The following is a 20,208-nucleotide window of genomic DNA, read 5'->3' as shown; positions in this document are numbered from 1 at the left end:
CCCGCTGCAGAGGTCGGCTCCGGCGGACGGGGAGGGGAGCGCGGCAGCCTTGCGCACGGCCGCCAGTCCCGCCCTGCTCCAGGGGCAGAAGAGGGGTGCAGGGCCCCGCGGGCCGTGCCGCCCCAGCCCCCACCACATCCATTAAACGATGCCTTGGTGCTGTGGCGAGTTCGGGGTAACGAAGAAGCAGTTCAGAGGCCTCTGGTTCCGCCCTTAGGTTTCTTTTACCTACGCAAGTGACCGAAATCCATGCACCCTGCAGCCACTAAGGTGAACTTTCCTCTAACCTTAACACTCCACCAACAGGCTTTGGAACATTCAACTCGAAACTGTCTTCAAAATAATAAATTACACCAGGACCTGGCACCTGTAAGGCTCTAAATTCAAAGCTTTTCAGTGGAAGTCGGTGATGCCTGCAGCCACAAAAGACTTGAGATTATCAGTATGTTTCTAAGCAGTAAAATAAAGCATTCACACCTTTTCCAAAGGTAATTATTGCATACAACATTTATTTCTTCCCCCCAGTTAAAATGTTTCCCATAAGTATTAATAGCTAGGACATTGAGAAATACATTTATCATATTACTCCATGACTCTTTGGAGCAAACAGGAAACAAGCTCATTTAAAAAGAAAGGATCATAGCATTCTTAAGAGGTAGGTGTGGAGCCTTGAACTTAGCATAGCTTTAAAGGGACAACAGGAAACAGCCACAACAGTGAAAAATATTAATAGCCATTTAAAGCCAGTTATATCTTAGACGATTCACAACCTATATTTCTGCATGACTACTGCAGCTCCATTTTGTTAAACAAAGCACATTTCCTGTATCACACAAAATGCCAGCCTGCATTGTTAGGAATGAGGTTACACATTATCCTAACTACTTGTACGCTTTTTAGAACCAAAAGTTCTCCACTTTAACATCCCTGAACCTCTATTGATAACTACAATGTCTTAATCCTTGTATCTACCGTTTTCTTCCGATAAAAAGGCTTTGTTCAGATGACCAAGCAGGAAACACTGCAGAACTGCAGTCACTGGGAAAGTATGCATCTGTCTTTCAATAATATTTTTTGTAACTATTAATCTGGAATTCCATGCCATAATATTAACTAGCAGCTGAGCAAGCTAGAGTTAAGGAGCATGTTAACCAAGACTTGACTTTTTGAATCCAGCAGCTTCTCCCCAGATCATGTTTAATGTTAAAAAAAAAAAAACACTAATGAGAAAAATCAGAACACCTAAACAAACAAAAACCCACACCCAAAACAAAACCACAAAATCAACAGAAAACATCACCAAAAAAACCACAAAACCACATTAAACTGAACAACCTACAAACAAAAACCCCAGAACTCCGTGTGTTCACATCAGAGTCATCCAGGCAGTGAAAATGTCAAAACAAGAGAGATTTGAACAAAGAATGGTTTTAATTTCACCCATTTTAGTCATGTCTGTAGGGAATAATGAAAAACTGTAACATGACTGCACCCTCTTTGTGCCACAAATGCCCTTTTTTTTCTTGTTAGCTCAACACAGGAGAAAAAAACAATGTGATAAGGGAAACAATGTAGTTCAGTTCAGAGCTCTGAAGTTAGGAAACTACAAAAATCTATCTTTCAGAATAGGAATATTTAACCATTCTTTGTATTTTAGAGTGCTACTCTGACTAAACCCAAGTATCTTTTAAAGGTGTCATTAAAGCATTTATTTCAAGCATCTCAAACAACCCATGACACGAATCCTCTAGAGAATGACCTGCATCCACAAGGACTGAATAAGAGTTCCCAACGCAAGCTTTGTAAGACTTGTGTTTACAAAAAGCATGCAAGCTTTATCCCTCTGCTCTGTGTATGAGACTTCAGTGAGGGAAACCGGAATGACTTGAGAATTAAATACATCTCCAAAGACAACAGCTTTTTAAAGAGATGCATTTAAGTCATCCTTCTTTGTAATAAATACTGTATAAATCTGTGGGATACACAGACAAAAACTTGACACTAGAAGAAAACCACTTCTCACCAAGAAACTAATTTCTCGTGACAGATTTTGTTTTGAAAGTGCCTATTTGCAATGTAGTTCCATTACTTTGTTAACCAACAACATTTCAGTAGAAGGCATCAGTGAAGGTGACATATGACTAGGACCAATGCCACCTTCTCCTCCCTATGACACACTTCAAGGTAATTTCATAGAGTTCATTACCACTATGTAATCTAATCTTGAAGTCTGACACAAACTAACTGGTGAAAGGTCACAAGATGTCATCAGAGCGCTTAAGCTATGATGCAACAAACTTGCTGAAACATGCAAACAAATACAGGCTATGCAGAGTGCAATTTAGAATTTAACTACTGTTTCTGAGGTCCAAGTTTCTGACAGCAAGGAGTCCTGTTCTTCCCCTGTTCACTCAAAATTAAGGAAAAACACTCTACACTAAGCTGCTTGTTACGAACAAGGTTACATACTGTTCAAACTAGACTTTTTGAAACAAAAAATCTCTCCATTTTAACATCCCAGATCCTCCAAGCCTTCCATCTTACTAGGCACTAAATTCCTATGTACCCATTTCCACTGCTTTCCAACACAACATGGCTTTGCCATTCTACTCACAACATCCAAGTAATCTGGTCATTTTAGGTTGTAATGACACTTTCTCCAAACACTTTGTCACTTCTGAACACTTATCTTGTAGAAATGGATTTACAAAATGTCACATCCACACAGAGAAAGGCCACTGGTCCCAAAACATCTCTTTCAGTTGTTAACATATATATAACTACTGAAATATCCAAATCAAAGATAAATTAGTGACTCATTAAATTCTTTTCTGACAGGGCTCGAACTGCGTTCTAGCAACATGAGTTGTACTGTTAAAAGGAAGTGCCATTGAATGATGAATGCCCTGCAGTGCTGTGGCTTATCACAAAGTAATTCAGGTTTTAAAGTAACTTCAATAAAAGTATGACATTCCCACTACTCATGGTTTTAAATATTAAAATATCTTTTTATTTTTACAGATTTCAGAAGAGATGAGTTTGACAAAAAGATACCCATTTGTATTCAAGACAACGTTGGGACCTCTTTGCTTTTTGTAAGCATCCACCTCACCATTAGATGATGAGCTACAAAAGGTCAGAGTGGAACACTTCTTTAGTACACCTTTCTCAAGCTGTAGATCTTTAAAGGCGGAACTGTTGTACTGCACATTCATTCACAACAACTTACGTTGGAGAAATAAACCACTCAGGAAACACATGCACATTCCCAAAAGAGAGCACTGCTGCAGCATGAAACTACAGAACCACTTGGCCACCAGAAAAGAAACAGTACCTATCTCATCAGTAGATACAACAGCCTATGCAGGGGACTAGTTACTCTGCATTGCTCCATACACATAGGAAGCAACAGGACATGCAGAACTACAATCCTTCCACTAAAAAATATGGTTTTACTGACAAGAATACCTTAATTAGGAAAAAATAGAAATGAGATGATCACAGCACTTAGCATCTAGCTTAGAACCCACAGAAAATTGGTAAAAATCAGGAAAGTTTGCATACACATTACACTGGCAAGTATCAGAAGCAAACCGAGTGCCCAATTCACTGACTGAAACTTTACATTAATCTGGTTCAACACTGAAATTGAAGCAAGACATAAGACACCCTCAAAGAAACCATTCACATTTGTGTTCTGCTTTCAGAGCAAGATCTAAACCTGATGAAATCAATGCAAGGCAACTTGAAATTAGCACTGCCTACTGAAAGAGAACACCCTGCATATTAATCTCTGAAATTGTGATGCAGAAGCTACTATAAACACAAGTACATAGATCTTGAGATTAAAGTCTCTGAATTGCAGACTCAAACTCTGAGATAGGGGCAATTTGCCCTCATCTGACTCAAATATGCTCTCAGAGTCTATACATGTATCATCAGACACAGTAGTAGACTATTAATTGGTAATAAGCCTTGACCATATAACTACCTCAGCTGCTATTTATCAGTGCCCATTAGTAATATGATTGAACACAACTGCTTTGGTTTTTTTTAACTAAGAGAACTGTCTTACACACTAACTTCTAGTGTAATTGTGAAGTGCTATTTTTGGCATTAGGACAAAATCATGAGCACAGTAAAAAAAAGAAAGACTTACTATATTTGCTACAATATTATATTGCTCAACTCCTGAATGCTTTTGCATGCACCTGTCCTTACAGGGAAATTGCAAGGACTATCAGAAGATACCACAAATTTTTACAACACATCAACCAGTGCATTATTTGTTGCCCTGATAAATCTGTCGACACTAGTTATGCATCCAAGAACCCCTCTTACAGGCAAGATTGCTACCATTTAGTGGAGGAAAAAACACCCACTCCTTTTTTAAGTGAAATTAGTGGTGATACATGCTAAACTAAGTTTTGGAAATGGAGGTTTCATCTACAAGGATGACACAGGTAGTGCAAGACTCACCATACCTCTGCAAACAATTGATATCACAGCTAGAGCGCCTGTGTGACTCCCAAGCTCCGAGTATGACCAGAGCTCATACTGGTGGCAAATGATACTCATCCCCCAAGAGCTGCAATTATTTAACTCCTACTGTCAGTTGAGACAGCCTTGAATCACTGAAGCAAAATCTAAATTCACAACTGAGATTGAGAAAAGTTGGATATCTTACTAGTCATTCAGAGTTCAGCTTCTGTTATGGCTTAGGCACAAACCCTTTGACCAGTAGACTGAAGTTCACAGAACTGCAGTTTTGCATTCAGAAAAATGGACTAAAAGATATCAAAGCTCCAGCTCTGACCTTATTACTCACTCTAGTGAGGTAAATGAGTACGGCTTGTATTAAGTGAACAAAAGAAATAAGGATCTCCACACTTGTGAAAGACTACATTGTATGTGGTTGTTAATATCCGAACAAATTAAGGTTTCTGTGACAAAAGAAATGCACTTGACCATCTACAGCGTAACACATTTATACAAGTAACTTATGGCCTTGTCTACCTGCAAATGAATTCCTTCAGCAGGTACACAATATATTGCTCAGTCATAAAAATATATATTATCTCTTTCCTTTAACATTTAGGTATATAAATATTTCACTGAAGAACATGCATCATACAGATAAACAACTGCAAGGACATCCTCTGGAAACAGGGCGGGGTTGACATTTAGCAGTATAAAATGATTACATGAACATTGCTATTGAAGTCAAGACAAACCAATACAGCAGTAAGCAGTCCACTGCCTGCTAGTCCAGAGAAGTTAAGCACCTTTTGCAAGACATTATATGATACACGCACACAGAGAATGCATTGTAAATGGAGCAAAACCACCAGCATTCCATCTGCATATTCTTCAGTCTTGTTTTCACTCCAAACTTACTGATCACTTTTCTGCTCTTGTTTTCCATTCAGCTCTTGGTCAACTCTGCTTAGCAAAGAAAGCAGCAAAATTACAACTGTGTCAAGAAGTAGTTGAGTTAGTTAGCTCATATATTAAGCACAACTTATTAACAGGAAAACAAAGATTTTACATGGGAAAAGGTTTAGTAAATAAATATTAAGTGAAGATTTTTACTGAATGCTGTCACAGTAATGCTTCTTTTTAGAAAAAAAAAAGCTACTTTCCTACCTCCCCCTGGAAATTAATTACAATTTTTAAAGAAATAATTTAAATAATTATAGCAGTGAAAACAAAAAACTTTTGTAAAGTGCAAGTTTTACTGCAAAGGAAAAAAACCCAGCAGGTTTTGTGCCTTTAACAAATACAAGCAGGCAAACAAGCTTACAGGCAACATGACAACATCATTAAGCACTACTAATGTGAAGAACTTCACTGCAGACTAAGCACAGAATTACCTTTAATGTTATAGTAATTAAGCCAAGAAGCTAACAGCAGTAGCTGAGTGAACAAAAGTTAAGTGGCTCCTTAACTACACCACTTTCTCTATTAAGTTCTCAGACTTGATGTTAAAACCTAGTTTGATCTGGTGGTGTCTTTTTACATTTGTTTTGTTGGGGCTTTGCCTTTGCTGTTGGCATTTTGGTGTGTCTGGGCTTTTTGTTTTTAATCTGCCTAGCGACTAGCAAACAACATGTTTTGCAGAAACCAGTGGATGGTTCACAAGCCTGCACAACACATTTTTCCTCTTTACAGTAACAGTAAGCTACAGTCTTAATTATATCTTCTAGAAAATAAGTTGAGCATGGACATAAACTAATTCTAATACTGACAGCAGTTCCAGAGTGAGACAGGCTAAGGCCAAGTTTGTCTTCTAACAACCTACTTGTCTCAGTCTCTCAAACTAACAAGCAGCCATTAAAAAAAAAATAAAACCAGTGGCAGCAGTTCTAGGCTACCAGCCCATAAACACAGGAGGTAAGTTTGTTGGTCTGTTGAGCTTTTTTTTTTTTCAGCTGTAAGAACTAAACCTAGTATATAAGGATCCAAGAACCACAGCAGTGTTGTCTGGAAACAACAATCCTAGCTGCTTATCTGTCCACCTTCCCAAAATGGAACTCATCCCTGTCCGCACTGCAGTTACCTTTGAAAAGCTTATTTTGACATGGAATTTAACTAAACTTCAAGACATCTCCTTTCCTCCTACTGAAGTAAATAATGATAAAAAAAAAATCATAGAGAAGGCTCAACATCAAACAGTCCCTGTGACCTCTGCACCTAAGTTTCACTTAGAAGCATGCTAATTTTTACATAAGTAATGGCAGTAGACGTTATATGTTGACAGGGACACTAAAACGTGCTTCTAGTACTGGTGATTTTTTTAATTGCCCTTTAAATGCCTCAGGTTTGCATCCTGAATGCAATGGGCATTGCAATAGGATTGGGCCAAATTAGGCACACCTGTGATTTGGAGTGGGGAGGAAGGAAATCAAGCAGAACTGGTGTTCAGTGTGTTTTTACATTTGACATGCTTAGTAATTAGGTTACACACTGCAAAATTGTAACAATTTCTAGAGAACCTTCAACGCTTGTCACCAGCTTTACCTGATAACCATCAGAAATTGCATGTCTTCTATTTTAACCTCTCAGTGCTCCTCTCTATTTACTAGGGCACATACAGGAAGAGTGATTAAGGAAAAAAAATTAGTAGCAAGACTTTGGAGTTTCGCTTTTGTTAGTGAGGATGAAAAAATAACATCTCCATTAAAAAAAATCATCAGCTGCTGCAATAGCTTGAATAGTTAGCATGAAACTGAAAATTAGCAACACGAAAATTCAGTGTTTATTAGCAGGAACATAGGCATTGCAAATACAAACAGCACTAAAAATACTAATTTAGATTGTATATGTGCAGGTTAACTAAAAAGGAAGTGAACACCACAAATACAAAATGCAAGACTCAGTATTAGAGCATCCTCCCGAGTTGCATCTCTGTTTATGGGTAGCTACAGTTAGCACCTAAAGACATCTCTTCCTTCAGACTTATTAGAAACAGTAAAATCTATAGAAGCATACTTTTGCCTCTTGAAGGCTGAGTTGAGAATTCATATATACCCTTAAAAGTGAGCATCTCATCTAATAGATTATTAAAATACCTGCTTTAACACCTAGGGTGAGTTCCTCTAGATGACAGACTGCACTTAGCAGGCAACATTATTACTTTCACACATAAAAACTTGGTCACTAGTGCATGTTTATATTTACAAATGCTTATTCCTTTGTGCAAGCCAATCAACTGGGAGTTAGTTGCAGTGCAAATCATCTTATCTAGATGCAACCCTGATCAAAATAGGAATATACCTTTTCTGTTTCTTTCTAAACTTTTCTTCTTCATACCTTGATGAGGAAAAGTTTGATTTCAGTAAATAACACATGAAGGCCAAATTCAACAGAAACTGCACACTGGTATTAGTGTCAACAGTTTGTAGAAGCATACCGACTTTAAAACTAAGGTAATTAAGAAAAAAACAACACATTGTATCTCCAACATCTCTAAACATTAACCAAGAAACACCAATTTAGTTACTCGTAACATAACATTAATTCAATACAACTTCTTGTACAGTGTTAGTATTCACCACTAAAATTTAAAGTTTGTATTCAAGAGTTTGATGACCAATATCCCCAAATCCAAGAATTAACTGTGGAAGTCAACCAAGTCCAGCCTCAGCAGAACAGTTACAGGTTCAGCAATAAAGAAAGGAGTCTTTCAAGACTTGGAATAACAGCCTGGATACTCCTAATACATGCTTCAAAAGTTCCAGTAGAAGAATAAAAATATTCTAAAGATAACACAGTGCTGCTTTAGCATTGTCATTTTCTTCCATGCACCAAGAACACTGCATTTTCTGGTTTATAAAAAGTTATGCTGTGCAGCTGACACCAGCTGAATGCTTACTGTAGTAACTACTCATTTGAGGGAGGGCAGATTTGTCCAACATGGACATGCCACCTCTCCACACACTGAGACTACGCCATCTTTATGGAATTCCCATCTATTGTGATGCATGCTGTCTAGGTTTTTTGTGTTATACCCTCTGACAGGCTGATTAATGCATCACCCAGAATTGCTAGTATTTTTATTTGTCCTTTTCAGGACCCAAGTCTAAGGTTTCAACTTTTATTACTGCTATAGGCAAAAATACCATCTTATTTGAAAGCGCATTTGTGCTGATGCACATTCATATCTCAGGGGAAGGAAGGGTAAAGAACCAAGGACACTGATAATGCCTTCACCTCTTCAAAGCAGTTCTACAACCAAGTAGATATTCAGCATTTTTCCTACAACAACTCTTCTTTTAAACCAAATTCCAGCCCAAGTGGTATTTCACTGCTTAACTTCCTCCACCGAAGATATTACAAGTAACTTCAGTATCAACACGTTCAACATTTCTCACTCACAAGCCTATTTAGTATGCTAAGGGTAGAAAACTGAAGTGAGGCTTCCTCCCTAGAATGCTTAATTCCCACGCCATAACTTGGCAATTGCTTAAGACACTACCTGTTAAAATCCCTATACATTAGCATTTTGACTGCCCGTGCTACTGCACACTGAACTGCACTTACCAATGTGGTCAGACTGGGATCCTCCTCTTAGACATAGCAGTTATCTGAGCTGAATTATCTTTGATTAAATGCAAGCTACTACATTCAAACCAATCACTGAACACAATATATACTGGTTCTAAAGCAATGATCAGTGCAGAACGCATGTGAATAACAAGACATACTGTTTTATGCATTCTGGGATGCCAACGTATTCCATGGGGATGAGTTCAGCTAGTTCTGCCAGGGTAAAGACGTATCTAATTTTTTGGCTGAATTTTGAGCTGTGGAAGAACAAATGCAGGGTACAGTTATGACTTCAAAAAACTTCAGTGTGTCAACATTAAAACAGTTCTTGAAGTTTAAACAGTTGCTAGGATTTTACTGGGTTAAAATAAAGCGTTTCCAGAGTATTACCTAATAAAAGGTTTTGTGATGGCCAGAAGTGTTCTGATGAACCAAGAAGGATGAACTATAATTAACGATTTCAGGTTTTTTCTTAACCTATAGAATTTAAACAGAAGGCACAGTTACTCAAACATAAAGGCATCATGGCAACAAGAACACAAGAAATCTTTGCAAGCACAACTCACAAAAATATAGTAATTTCCAATGGAATGTCAAAATACTGTCTAAGAGAGGAAAAAAATACCAAGCAACTGTATAATCAAAATTTAAGATATATTTTGACAACAATGACAAAGAAGTAACATGCCAAAAGTTTCTTCAAATGTTTGTACTCAAGTGCTTATCACATCAACACATGACATTTTAAGACTATTTTGTGTGGTAATAGTATTCAGCATTCTAACAAGTACTTCTACCAGAAAATAAAACAAAACCCAGCAACAACAAAAAACTCCAAACTATAGAAACTGTCTAGATTAGGAAGAGGTTTTCAATACTAAAACCTTACCTAAATCTTCACCAGACATCACATTAAAAAGCAGTTTTCCCTAAATAGGTACATCACTGAGTATGTGAATACTGTAAGAAAGCACTGCAGAAGTTCTTACCGTCTATCAATTTGCTGATAACATTTCCTGAGCCAGCCTAAACTTGGCATTTTTCTCCGTGTTGTTGCACCATTCAGGTAAACTATCATATAGTTCTCTGCTACTAACAGCTCTAAAGTGCCAATTACATACCTGCAGAGACAAGCAAGAAAATATAAATGAAGATCTGTGGATCTTAAAGTAATTCCTAGTAGTGCTTAAAAGCATTTTAAACAGAAGTTGGCAAGAGTGCTGAGCAATGTTTCATAATTGCTCTCCTTCTCTGGAAGTTGCTTTTCTATTTTTCACCTTTCCCTCATCTGAAATATAAAAAGCTTAATCAGAAAGAAGCAATTGCCCTTGCATTAAAATACTAGGCTTCATAACATGAAAACAAAGACAAGTTCTCAGAGGCAGGTGATGACTTACTTAAATAGATTGTCCATTAGGTATCTGTAGTTAGGCTGGCTGCTTTCAGGCATAAAGCAAACAGCAAACACGACAATGGCATTTAACCCATCACCATAATAACCTAAAACCAAAGAAAAAAGCAGCAGTAGTGACAATACACTGACTACATTTACAAAGTCAAACATATTCAAGTCAGTTTTGACATTAGTTACCTCAGATTTACGAACATCTACTCTCCAGGGACAAAAGTAACTCAGTTAAAAAAAGAAGCCTTGACATTTTCTGTGTGTACTTAAAAATAAATAGCTGAATTGAATGTAAGTCAAATGCTGTACCTACAATCAGTATCTCAGTATATTTAATAACATTTTATATACACAAGACTTCATCTTAAACTCCACAGACTGTTGGGAAGAATAAATTGAGTTATGCCTTAGCAGATTGATAGTTAAGACAACACTCTTAAAACAGCAACAAAAATCACACTGGTAGCACTGATACTGTGGAACTGTTAAGTGCATCTTACTGCACATCTTGGGAGCTTCATCTGAACATTTCAGAACCTCAGTTTAATAGGGAGGGGAAATACAAAAATTCAAATCAACCAAATGCCTTAATACTGCAGGAAATAAACTGCTACATGAGTCTTTATGTCCAAAGCTCTTCCTATGTGATTCCAACTCAGCTTAAGGAAACAATCTCTCAACAGTTTTTCTCAGTACATCACTAATCCTTACCCCCATGACTAATAACTTTTTTGTATGGTTCAATTGCCTTCATGTCCACCCTATGGTCCTGTTCTCCGATCCTAAACATACGCCAGCGTCGACCATCATCTTTCTCCTCTTCTGGAGTGTATTCAGTAAGTGATCCTTTCCTAACAACATCAGTAGTTTTCGGTTTTGGAAGATCATCTGCCAAAGTTAAAACATGTTGAAGATCCACTATGAATACTATGTAAACCGACAATCAGTTACAACTCAGGTTAACCACTTTGGCTAATTATTAGATACATAATGAGATATAAAATAATTAGATAGCAGTCAGATGACTCAGCTTTTTCAGTTGTTACAAAACAGAATCTCAAGGGTTTCAGGTAGTTTATCCAAATACTCTGTTGGCTGTTAACCATTTATGAATTCCATAGCTTTGTGTTAAGACACAAGACTAATTTCCATTGATGTAGGAAGACTGCTTAATTGTAGGCTTTCAGCTCAGCTCTTGAAGTATCTCACCAAAACAGACAAAGTGGTTAACTCCAATGATCATTATACAGATCGCTTGATCACAGATTACACAAAAGCATGATTTGAAACATTGACAGTACCTTGCAAGCAGACATGCAGGCAAATCTATTAGAAATTAAATCTAATTCACATGTGTACAATCAATATACACAAAGTTTATGCTGACAGCAATCTGTGAAACAATTTTCTGCAATTAAATTACGATTCTTGACTTTGTTGCACAGACCTTACCCAAAGCGAGAAAAACCTACTGCAAGTTAGTTGTCAGCTCCCAAGACAAAGCTGTTAATTGAAACTATCCTTCCAGGAAAATGAAGACAGCAGCATTAAAGGAAGAAAAGACAGAAACCCTTTTCAGCCACTTTTAAAAACAAGACACATCCATCTGGAATATTTCCTTCATATGATTGCAAAACTAATGCTAAATACCAACTGTTTGTCACTAGAATGATGAAAACCTTTTTTGGGCAGGTAAACCCACAGATTCTGTTACGAAGCTTTATCTGTTGTATGGCTTTTTTTAACGTTTGGGTTTGGTTTTCTCTGTTTATAAGCTATCATGGAATAAAAAGCAGATAGTGTTTCATAGTCAACAGTAAAGAGACAGCTTCATTCTCTTTCCAGAATCAATAACAAAATTTTACATGTTTAGAGACACGTAAAGACATAAAGACTCCAACTGTTTAGCCAACAAAATAGTTCTCAGCTTACACAAAAGAGCTTTAAGACAAAAATTGCAGGTTTAAAATTGTGCTTCAATTCCTACACAAAACTATTTTACCTCAATTAAGATTTGCTAGAATCTCCAGGTTTTGCCTATGAAGTATCTCTTGGTTTCTTAAGATAATCACTCATGTGACTATAGCTAAATTAACTTCCTATCAAGTAATTTCAGAATTCCTTGACACAAAATACAGAGGCTTTCCCACCATCCCCAATCTGGACAGCACAGAAATTGTAAGGCTACAGCCCTTTTGCATTATCACAAGACAATGTGAGGTGTTACACACTTTTAGAACATTCATCCATTTCTGACTAGCTGATCTGTAACTTAGAGCCCTTTATATGGTTCACCTTTATTCAAAACTCATTTATAATCACATGTAAAACATGGAATTTTTTCCCCCTCACAAAGTTAGTTCTTAAGAACATACTGTACTGGAAAGGATCTTCCATAACTTCAAATCTTTTAGGTGAATATCATTAAAGACCTGTTTCCATTTGGAGTTACAGTGATTATGATGCTGCCTGTTCTCTAGTCATTTCAAGTCTGACTTGCACTCTGTAAAAAATTCATTGCATCTAGTTCCAATTTCTTCATATTTGGACTCTTGTCATATTGAGTCATAGTTACTTTCCACTTGAAAGAACTGCTGGCCTGCACATGAGAAGATATATTTTTGGGTGCCAGACAAAGGGAACAAAGCACTTACCTTCCCATTCAAACTCATTGCTATTCTCTGAAGGAGTATCTATATCATCCAAATCAATCTCTTCACTTTCATCAGACAAAATAGATTTTTCACTGTGATCCAAATTTAAGCTAATATCTGGAGCCATTAGCTTCTTTCTCACTTTGGTTCCTTTAACCTCTGTATTAAAAAAAACAAACAAAACCATTCAACTATTTTTGAAACTGAAGTGAGTGTAGAGAAGCTTATTAACAAGAAGAGCACATTTAAGCAATACATCTTTGGAGGAAGAACTTAACATGAAGTGAAACCAACAGCACCTGGAAGTCAAAGTTCTCAAGACTATAAGTTTACCTGACTGCATACACACTGTGACCAGTGGTAGACCACTATGCTCCCTACAGAAGAACCACCTGAAGTGTTGTCATAATCTAATCAACTACTGCCCATATCATAGATACACAAAATAAATGTTGCAAATAATGCAACAGATCCACATCCTTTGTTTTTGCTAGGTACTGGTAACATCACAACCATCTTTGATGAAATAAAACACACTACACAAAGAGGAAAAAAAACAAACAAACCCAAAGGAGCTGGTAGACAAGAGCAAGGATGGAAAATTCAAGAAACCATTAGGTGAGTAACTGCATGCTTTGAGGCAGAGCAGATACTTGCGTAACCCAGAGAGCAGTAAGGGAGGCCTTTAACAATACACAGAATCAGGAGTTTAAGACAGGTCAGAAGTGAGTGCAGCAATTCATTTTTGTCCAGTGTTACCTGGATAGCTTTGTTCACAGGGAAGATAAACCATCTTATATTGTACTCTAAATGCCTTTTCTTTCATGACAAGCCATTTATAATGACATCTGTGTATGCAATGGTTTAGAATGCTGTTTCCTCAAGCTTGACCCAAAAAAATCTCCAACCCCACAACAAAACAAAACCCACCCTAATACAAAACAGAGCTTTAAAACAGTCATCTAAGTAGGAAGCAGTCATCTTGACAAGAGTGGAATGGTCTTACCAGCTTCACTTTCTGTTCCAGCTGCAGCCAATATATCTGACTCAACAGGATCATCCTCTGGAAGGGGCCTGATACACAAAGTAAAAACTAACATTACAAACTTGTTTTGTTTTTCAAGTGGCCACCTGAACACAAATATGCACTTCTAATAAACACCCAAACTCCACAAAAAACACTGTGGGATAATGCTCAACAAAATTTACTTAGAGCTTAAACTGAAGCATTCCAAAAATTCCTTTGCTGCATTTAAGTGACCATTTGTGACAAATGGCACAATTCTGGTTGCTGTTGGAGTGTGTCATCCTTAAGAAAGCTTGTCATATTCTTGTTGTTACAGAATAGCTCTCGGGTCAGTTTTAGTATCTTTGTAGGCTCAAGCATCCCCAGCAGTCTTTACCGTGAAAGATTTTCACTTCACTAACACTGAAAACTTCAAAGTAGCATTCCTGTGTTACTTAATTACACATGAACATGAAGCGATCCCTTTCCAGATCATAAAGAAACAGGACAAAGCCTTTTTGAGACTACTATATTAACAGAAACCTCTTTGAGGTTATTACAGAGTGTTAGTTCACTGTGAAGACAGAAAGCTGGCTTCTTCTGGATGTTATGTATTTAATGGTAATCACTCAAAAAATTAAGAACCTTGGGAAATCTTCATCTTGCCATTCTTCCTTAAACTCAACACCTTCCATTCTCCAGCCAACTTGAACTGCTAGTAGAGACTCCTGATCAGCCAGAACCTCTTGTCTTCAGGACAGTGGGCTGAAAAGGAGCTGCAGGAGCATACAAGAACATGCTTGTTTAATACTACTGTAATTCCCATACTTGCAACACACCTTTTTCACTTACCAGCAAGTTACAGTATTAGGCAAAACTAAAAAGTAACCCAAACCCAAGGAAAAGTCTGACTTACATACTCTTTTTTAAATACAAAACTGCTTATAGAATGTTTTATTGTCAATAAACTGAAAGGGATCTCATGTCCTCCAAAGCTCTGCTCAGGAGGGATCCATCACTCAGTTAAAATCAAGCACCTGAGCAACCTGATTATTTAGAAGTACACCAGTTAACTCTTAAAAACCAGACAGCTGCCTAAAATCTGCAGGAGATATTCAGAAAGTGTGTATTTTGAGGAAAAAAAACAACCAACCAACAAACCACCACACAACAAAATCAAACCAGATGATCCTCTCTAAAAAACAACTCAGTTCTTAAGAAACATCAACATTTTAATAATTACTTCAGCAAGCATTTTTCACAGAACTCACCCTATGAAGTGCAAGTCAAGCTGTGTTTTCTCAGGCTCACCCATCACCAGCAATAAGGAATCTCCAATAACGAAACACAATAAACCATTCTGCTGACATACAAGTCCAAGCCAGACGATGCTCCTGACTGTATTGGCTCTAAAGATTGACAGGAATGGAAAAACTTAAGCAAAGATGTCAAAAAAAAAACAACCCCAAAACCCACAACACTGATCAAAACAGGAAACAGATTTTCAAATGTAAAGAAGCAACCAATGCAAAACACCAGTAAGTATAAGGTTCAAACACAATCATACTGCTCATTAGGCCAATTATTTTTCACATGGCTAAAAATGAAATGTTACCCTTCCTGTTACGTAGGATCACCTTTCACAAGAGATCTCAATTTCTGCTCTCCTGACCTGATTACAACCACAGACTGTTTTTAAAAGGCCTGCAATGCTTAAAGCTACAGTACACAAGCTGAATAATAATAATTTTAAAAAAACAAACTAAAATACTTAGAACTGCAGTATGAGGCACAAATCAAACACTGATGACCAAAATTCAAGCTTATTTTATTGGTATTTCCCTGCTTCTCTCACCCACAAAACAGAATAAAGTTTCTGGAAGGCAGTAACCTAGCTCCTCTTAATTGTCAGACTGTCCTTGTTTGAATCATCCATAACCTACACTACGCAGTAGCTGGCACTGTGTGCCTCTGCAGAGTCTCCAACAAGTTGCCCCTAGCAATTGTCCACACAGCACTCCCTCTATTTTTTTTTGACTGTTCAGAGCACTTTTTTCCCTGCTTAAATCATATGACTTTCCACATAAAACATGTTCATTCTTTTAGTGAGACTATGATATGCTTGGCACACAGTTTCTTCTAGGTACTAACTTGCTGAGTTTTTGCACAAGAAAACCAACCCATCATCACAAACCAAAGCCTGTCACTGTGCTGGTGAATGTGTTACTCTTAAGCATTCATAATACAGTTCCCACAAGACAGTATCAAGTAGGATTTTGCCCAAAGACCTGAACAGATTCTCTACCACAATTGTGAAGAATTCCAAATACCAAGTAACATCTACTTACTGTCATTGCAGAAGCAATTCCTACCTGCACGTATTTCACTAGTTTAGAAGTTACTCATGTGTAATCAAAGTTTAAGACACTTGTACAAAACATTTTTCACATTACTTTACAGAACTCTCATCAGCAACTTCTCAGTAATGTGGCTTTGAAAGCAGCCATTCACTAAACACCATATAGTACAATTACAAGCAATTTACAAGGCAAGTTACAAATGCAACATCAGATAAGCTTGAATTTAGGTTTTTAGCATCCTACTTAACATGCAGATTAAGTAGTTCTTTTCAATGTTTGGACTTAAAGTCTCAGGCACGAAAGGACTATCATTTGTCAGTTAAAAGAATGATTAATTAAAGAAGAAGGGAACTCTTGTTAGGAAAGTTACAAAACTGCTGACTTCAAATTTAACTACCAAACATTTTACATTGCTAACACAAATGCTTACAAAGCAGGGGTGGCGAGTTTGCTTATGCAAACTAAAGCAGAGGATAGAATACTCTTCCTAGAGCTGAGTCGGTAGTGCTGACATCTATTTTCAGTATGTCAAAGACTCTTTTTAACTCAACTGTAAGTCAACCATCTAAGAGCTTAACCTGAAACATGCAGTATATTGGAACAACGCAAGTATTTATTAATCATGTAGAAGAAAAACAATTACTTTCTACTTGATGCTAGCACCTGAACACCTCAAAAAGGCATGTTTTCTGAGACCAGCAGGCTTGCTCATTTTTACTGTCCACTGCTCACTTCTTTCCACTTTAGGTAAAGAAATGGAATTGGAATACTGGTAGCCATCTGAAAATCAGAAACTTCAACAGATCAAAAAACACCCAGGTGCAGGATTGCCACGTGGTTTTGCTCTCTTTATAGTCACTCAGTGACTTCAGTGCTAAACAATTTCCTTGCTAATTAAGTCAACAGGTAAGTTACAGTATTACCAAAATAAAAGTAGCATCACAAGGGAACACCTTACTAAGAGTCACTAATCTTCCACTATAGCTAATGAGTGCATTTCCATTTCTAGAACATCATATCAAACCCAGTTAAGTTTGCATATAAAGAATATCACTGCTTGTACCAGAAGTCAAACATCAAAGTTCTTTTTTTTCCCCACTCAAAAGAAAGAATTTTAAGAGTTCTCTCATTAATATTAAGCTTGTTTAGTTGATAGTTGCTGGAATCCCCAATATCACCATGTTAAGAAGTCCATTACAAATTACTATTTAAAGAAAGTTTAATTTATAGCTAAACAGAAATCCTAATCTGTCTCTGATACTTCAAAAAACAAGAGAATGCGACTGTTTCACTCATGACATTAAATACCCCTTAGAAAAAATATTTTATGTTGTCACCCTTGAGTTTTCAGAAGTAAACACAAATAAAGAGAGGTTATTCATTTGTATGGTCACATTTGCCTACCTAACACAAATGCAGTTCAGTCCTTGATCAGCATCACAGCATTTGAGGTAGAATAAATATAAAAAGTTTATTTTGCAAGGCAATTGCAATGGTAACTACTGTACTATGCACCTGATCACTAAGGAATAGCTCACTTCTCTCAAGAAGTCCAAGTCAGCTTCAAAAAAATAAAAGTTAGCCTACTTGTTTTTCTACTTTTTTCCTTCACTATTTCAACAGAAACGTTATGTAAGTGTTAAGTTACATTACAGGTTCAGGCTTTAAAGAGGTGCCTCTGAGAGTATTTTTCACATTTGATTTTACAGCATGCCAGAAGTAAGGAACAGAGATATTTTCTGGTTTGCACATCCACGTGGACAAACTCACTATAAAATCTGAGTGTTTTTATAACCCTCCTGGTTTTTAGAACGTGAACATAGTAGCCACGACCCCAAGAAGCACTTCTTGGATCTCAAAATGGGCACCTGCATTTTTTAATTTGCAAGTTTGCTCAATGAGGTGATGCAAGGACATTACTAATAACAAGTCAATTCTTCATATCCTTCTACTCCTCAGCATCAAAGCACGGAGACATCTATCAGCTGAGAAAGAAAACTTCTGAGAACACTCTTTCTGTCATTTCTTGTCACTTTAAAGTACTATCAGTCAGAATTTATACTCTGCCTAAATACAATTCCATGGCAGAAATTTAAATATGCACAGAAGCTAGCCCAAAATAATCAACTACAACTTAGTACCTATTATCTTAAGAGCTGAGGTATTAAAAAATACTAAAAATAAAGGCAACCAAAATTTGCCCTGAAAAGCAACTCTAACTATTCTGCCAAGATCCCTCTGCAGTGTGCAGCTGCTAAAACTACAGCGGAAACAGGCACTGCACGAACTTCACCACACAAGACAAAGCGGGGGGCAATCCTCCCTAAGTGAAGGCAAATCCCCAACCTCATTAGCGAGAACGGGGCAGAGATCTGCGCTGCTGCGCCGTGTCGAGCCTGTCTAACGCTTACGAGCCCAACACCCGCTCTGCGGCTCCCAGCGCGGAGCAGCAGCTGGACACGGCGGAGCTGTGCGGAGGAAGGCGGGAGCTCGGCAGAGCGCGGCCGCATGACGAGCCCGCTCCGCTCCCCGCCAAGGGCCCGGACGCGAAGGCGGGCCCTGCTCGCCGCCCGGGACACGGGCCGCCAGCCCCACACCCCCGCGCCTGCTCAGCCAGTTACCGGCGGGACCGGGCAGCGACTCCTAACGCCCAGGGCACGACCCCGACGGCTCGCTGAGCCCGGCCGCCTCCCGCGCACCGGCGGGCGGGCGAGCGCCCCGCCCTGTGCCCACACAGGCCAGCCGGGGCGCGGCTGCCAGGTCTCCGTTATCGCTCCCCCCTCCGCGACCATACCTGGCGAGAGACGGACGAAAGCAGAAGGGTGCAGGCCGCGGCCTGGCCCGCTCCCCGCCGCGGAGCGCTCTCCCCGCGTACGGCGCTCACCCGGAAGCGCATAGGCGCCCGGCTCACGTGACTGCGGCCCTCCGCCCCCGGCGTCAGAGCCTGCGCGCTGGGGCCGGGACCTGCCTCTAGCAGCGCAGCTGTCAGTGCCTGGCGTCTGATTTCGTGACTTACGATCGGCCGGGCAGGCCCTTCCCGAGGCGTTTAAAGCTGAGTGCCAAGAGGTCTCAGCCTGCTGCTATGCCATGTCTAGGAAAGCGCTCCCGGACGAGCTGGCTGTTACAGCTGTGGAGATGAGGGTGTCTGTGACGCCTAGGGCAGCACACTGCATTACGGAAAAGAGAAGTGCTCTCTTTAGGGGCTGCTCAGCCACCATGCATCCAATCTCACCCATTCGTTTGATGCCTGGACAGCCTCCTCACTTCTTTTTTGTTTTAATCTGCAAATTCGATTATGCTAAATGGAGTGCAGATTTGGAATCAACGCTGTCCTGACCTTGTTTAGAACAGAAAATGTGATTAAATTATTGCCCAACAGATAATCTTCCTTGGTTTTCAATGAAGCACCAGTAAATAAAGGGCCACCCTATCTTACTTAAGTCAAAAGGTAGAACACTTCCCAGCAGATTAATGTTCCAAGAAAAATTCAGTCTCATATTGAGGACTGCTAAGCTCTTCTAAACGTGCTGCCGTCGGTGCAAAACTCAGAGCTACCTTCAAAAGGCACCGATGCCGTGTGCAGGACACCATCGCCGCCCGTGTCGTGGTGGTGCGCATCTCTGCCGCGGGGTGGCGCAATCTTGCTGGGAATCTCCCCGGTGTTCAGCTGTAACCTAGAAAACAAGCAAACAAGAGGTCAGAGCCAACCACCAGGCAATGTTGAATAATTCTATT

The 20,208-nt window shown here is 38.8% G+C and overlaps 1 protein-coding gene across 5 annotated transcripts; it reads right to left on the bottom strand.

Moving 5' to 3' along the window:
- Window positions 1-478: 478 nt before the first annotated feature.
- Window positions 479-19,437, bottom strand: BNIP2 (BCL2 interacting protein 2). 5 transcript variants are annotated; one of them, XM_064157442.1, is made up of 12 exons: window positions 19,268-19,437; window positions 15,385-15,522; window positions 14,759-14,889; window positions 14,114-14,181; window positions 13,108-13,266; window positions 11,165-11,341; window positions 10,446-10,548; window positions 10,038-10,169; window positions 9,439-9,525; window positions 9,207-9,305; window positions 7,777-7,812; window positions 479-5,442 (listed from the first exon to the last, which is right to left on the bottom strand). In XM_064157442.1, the coding sequence occupies exons 3-12, from the start codon at window positions 14,806-14,808 to the stop codon at window positions 5,394-5,396; spliced, it is 960 nt and encodes a 319-aa protein (XP_064013512.1). In that variant the 5' UTR covers window positions 14,809-14,889; window positions 15,385-15,522; window positions 19,268-19,437; the 3' UTR covers window positions 479-5,393. The 5 variants fall into 5 exon arrangements, with proteins under 5 accessions (XP_064013512.1, XP_064013513.1, XP_064013514.1 ...); XM_064157443.1 differs by lacking the exon at window positions 19,268-19,437 and adding an exon at window positions 17,878-17,895; XM_064157444.1 differs by lacking the exon at window positions 19,268-19,437 and adding an exon at window positions 17,117-17,134.
- Window positions 19,438-20,208: the final 771 nt, after the last annotated feature.

This window comes from Pogoniulus pusillus, chromosome 17, assembly GCF_015220805.1.
Source record: "Pogoniulus pusillus isolate bPogPus1 chromosome 17, bPogPus1.pri, whole genome shotgun sequence".
Lineage (NCBI taxonomy): Eukaryota > Metazoa > Chordata > Aves > Piciformes > Lybiidae > Pogoniulus > Pogoniulus pusillus.
This window is presented reverse-complemented; position numbering and strand designations above follow the sequence as displayed.

What these genes read in the sequence shown, in the direction of transcription:
- BNIP2 (XM_064157442.1), bottom strand. Translation starts at nt 14,808, where the DNA reads ATGGAAGGTGTTGAGTTTAAGGAAGAATGGCAAGATGAAGATTTCCCA. An exon ending in TGGAACAGAAAGTGAAGCTG is followed by an intron (nt 13,267 to 14,113) that starts GTAAGACCATTC and finishes TTTTTAATACAG; the next exon opens with AGGTTAAAGGAACCAAAGTG. An exon ending in CAATGAGTTTGAATGGGAAG is followed by an intron (nt 11,342 to 13,107) that starts GTAAGTGCTTTG and finishes TAACTTTGGCAG; the next exon opens with ATGATCTTCCAAAACCGAAA.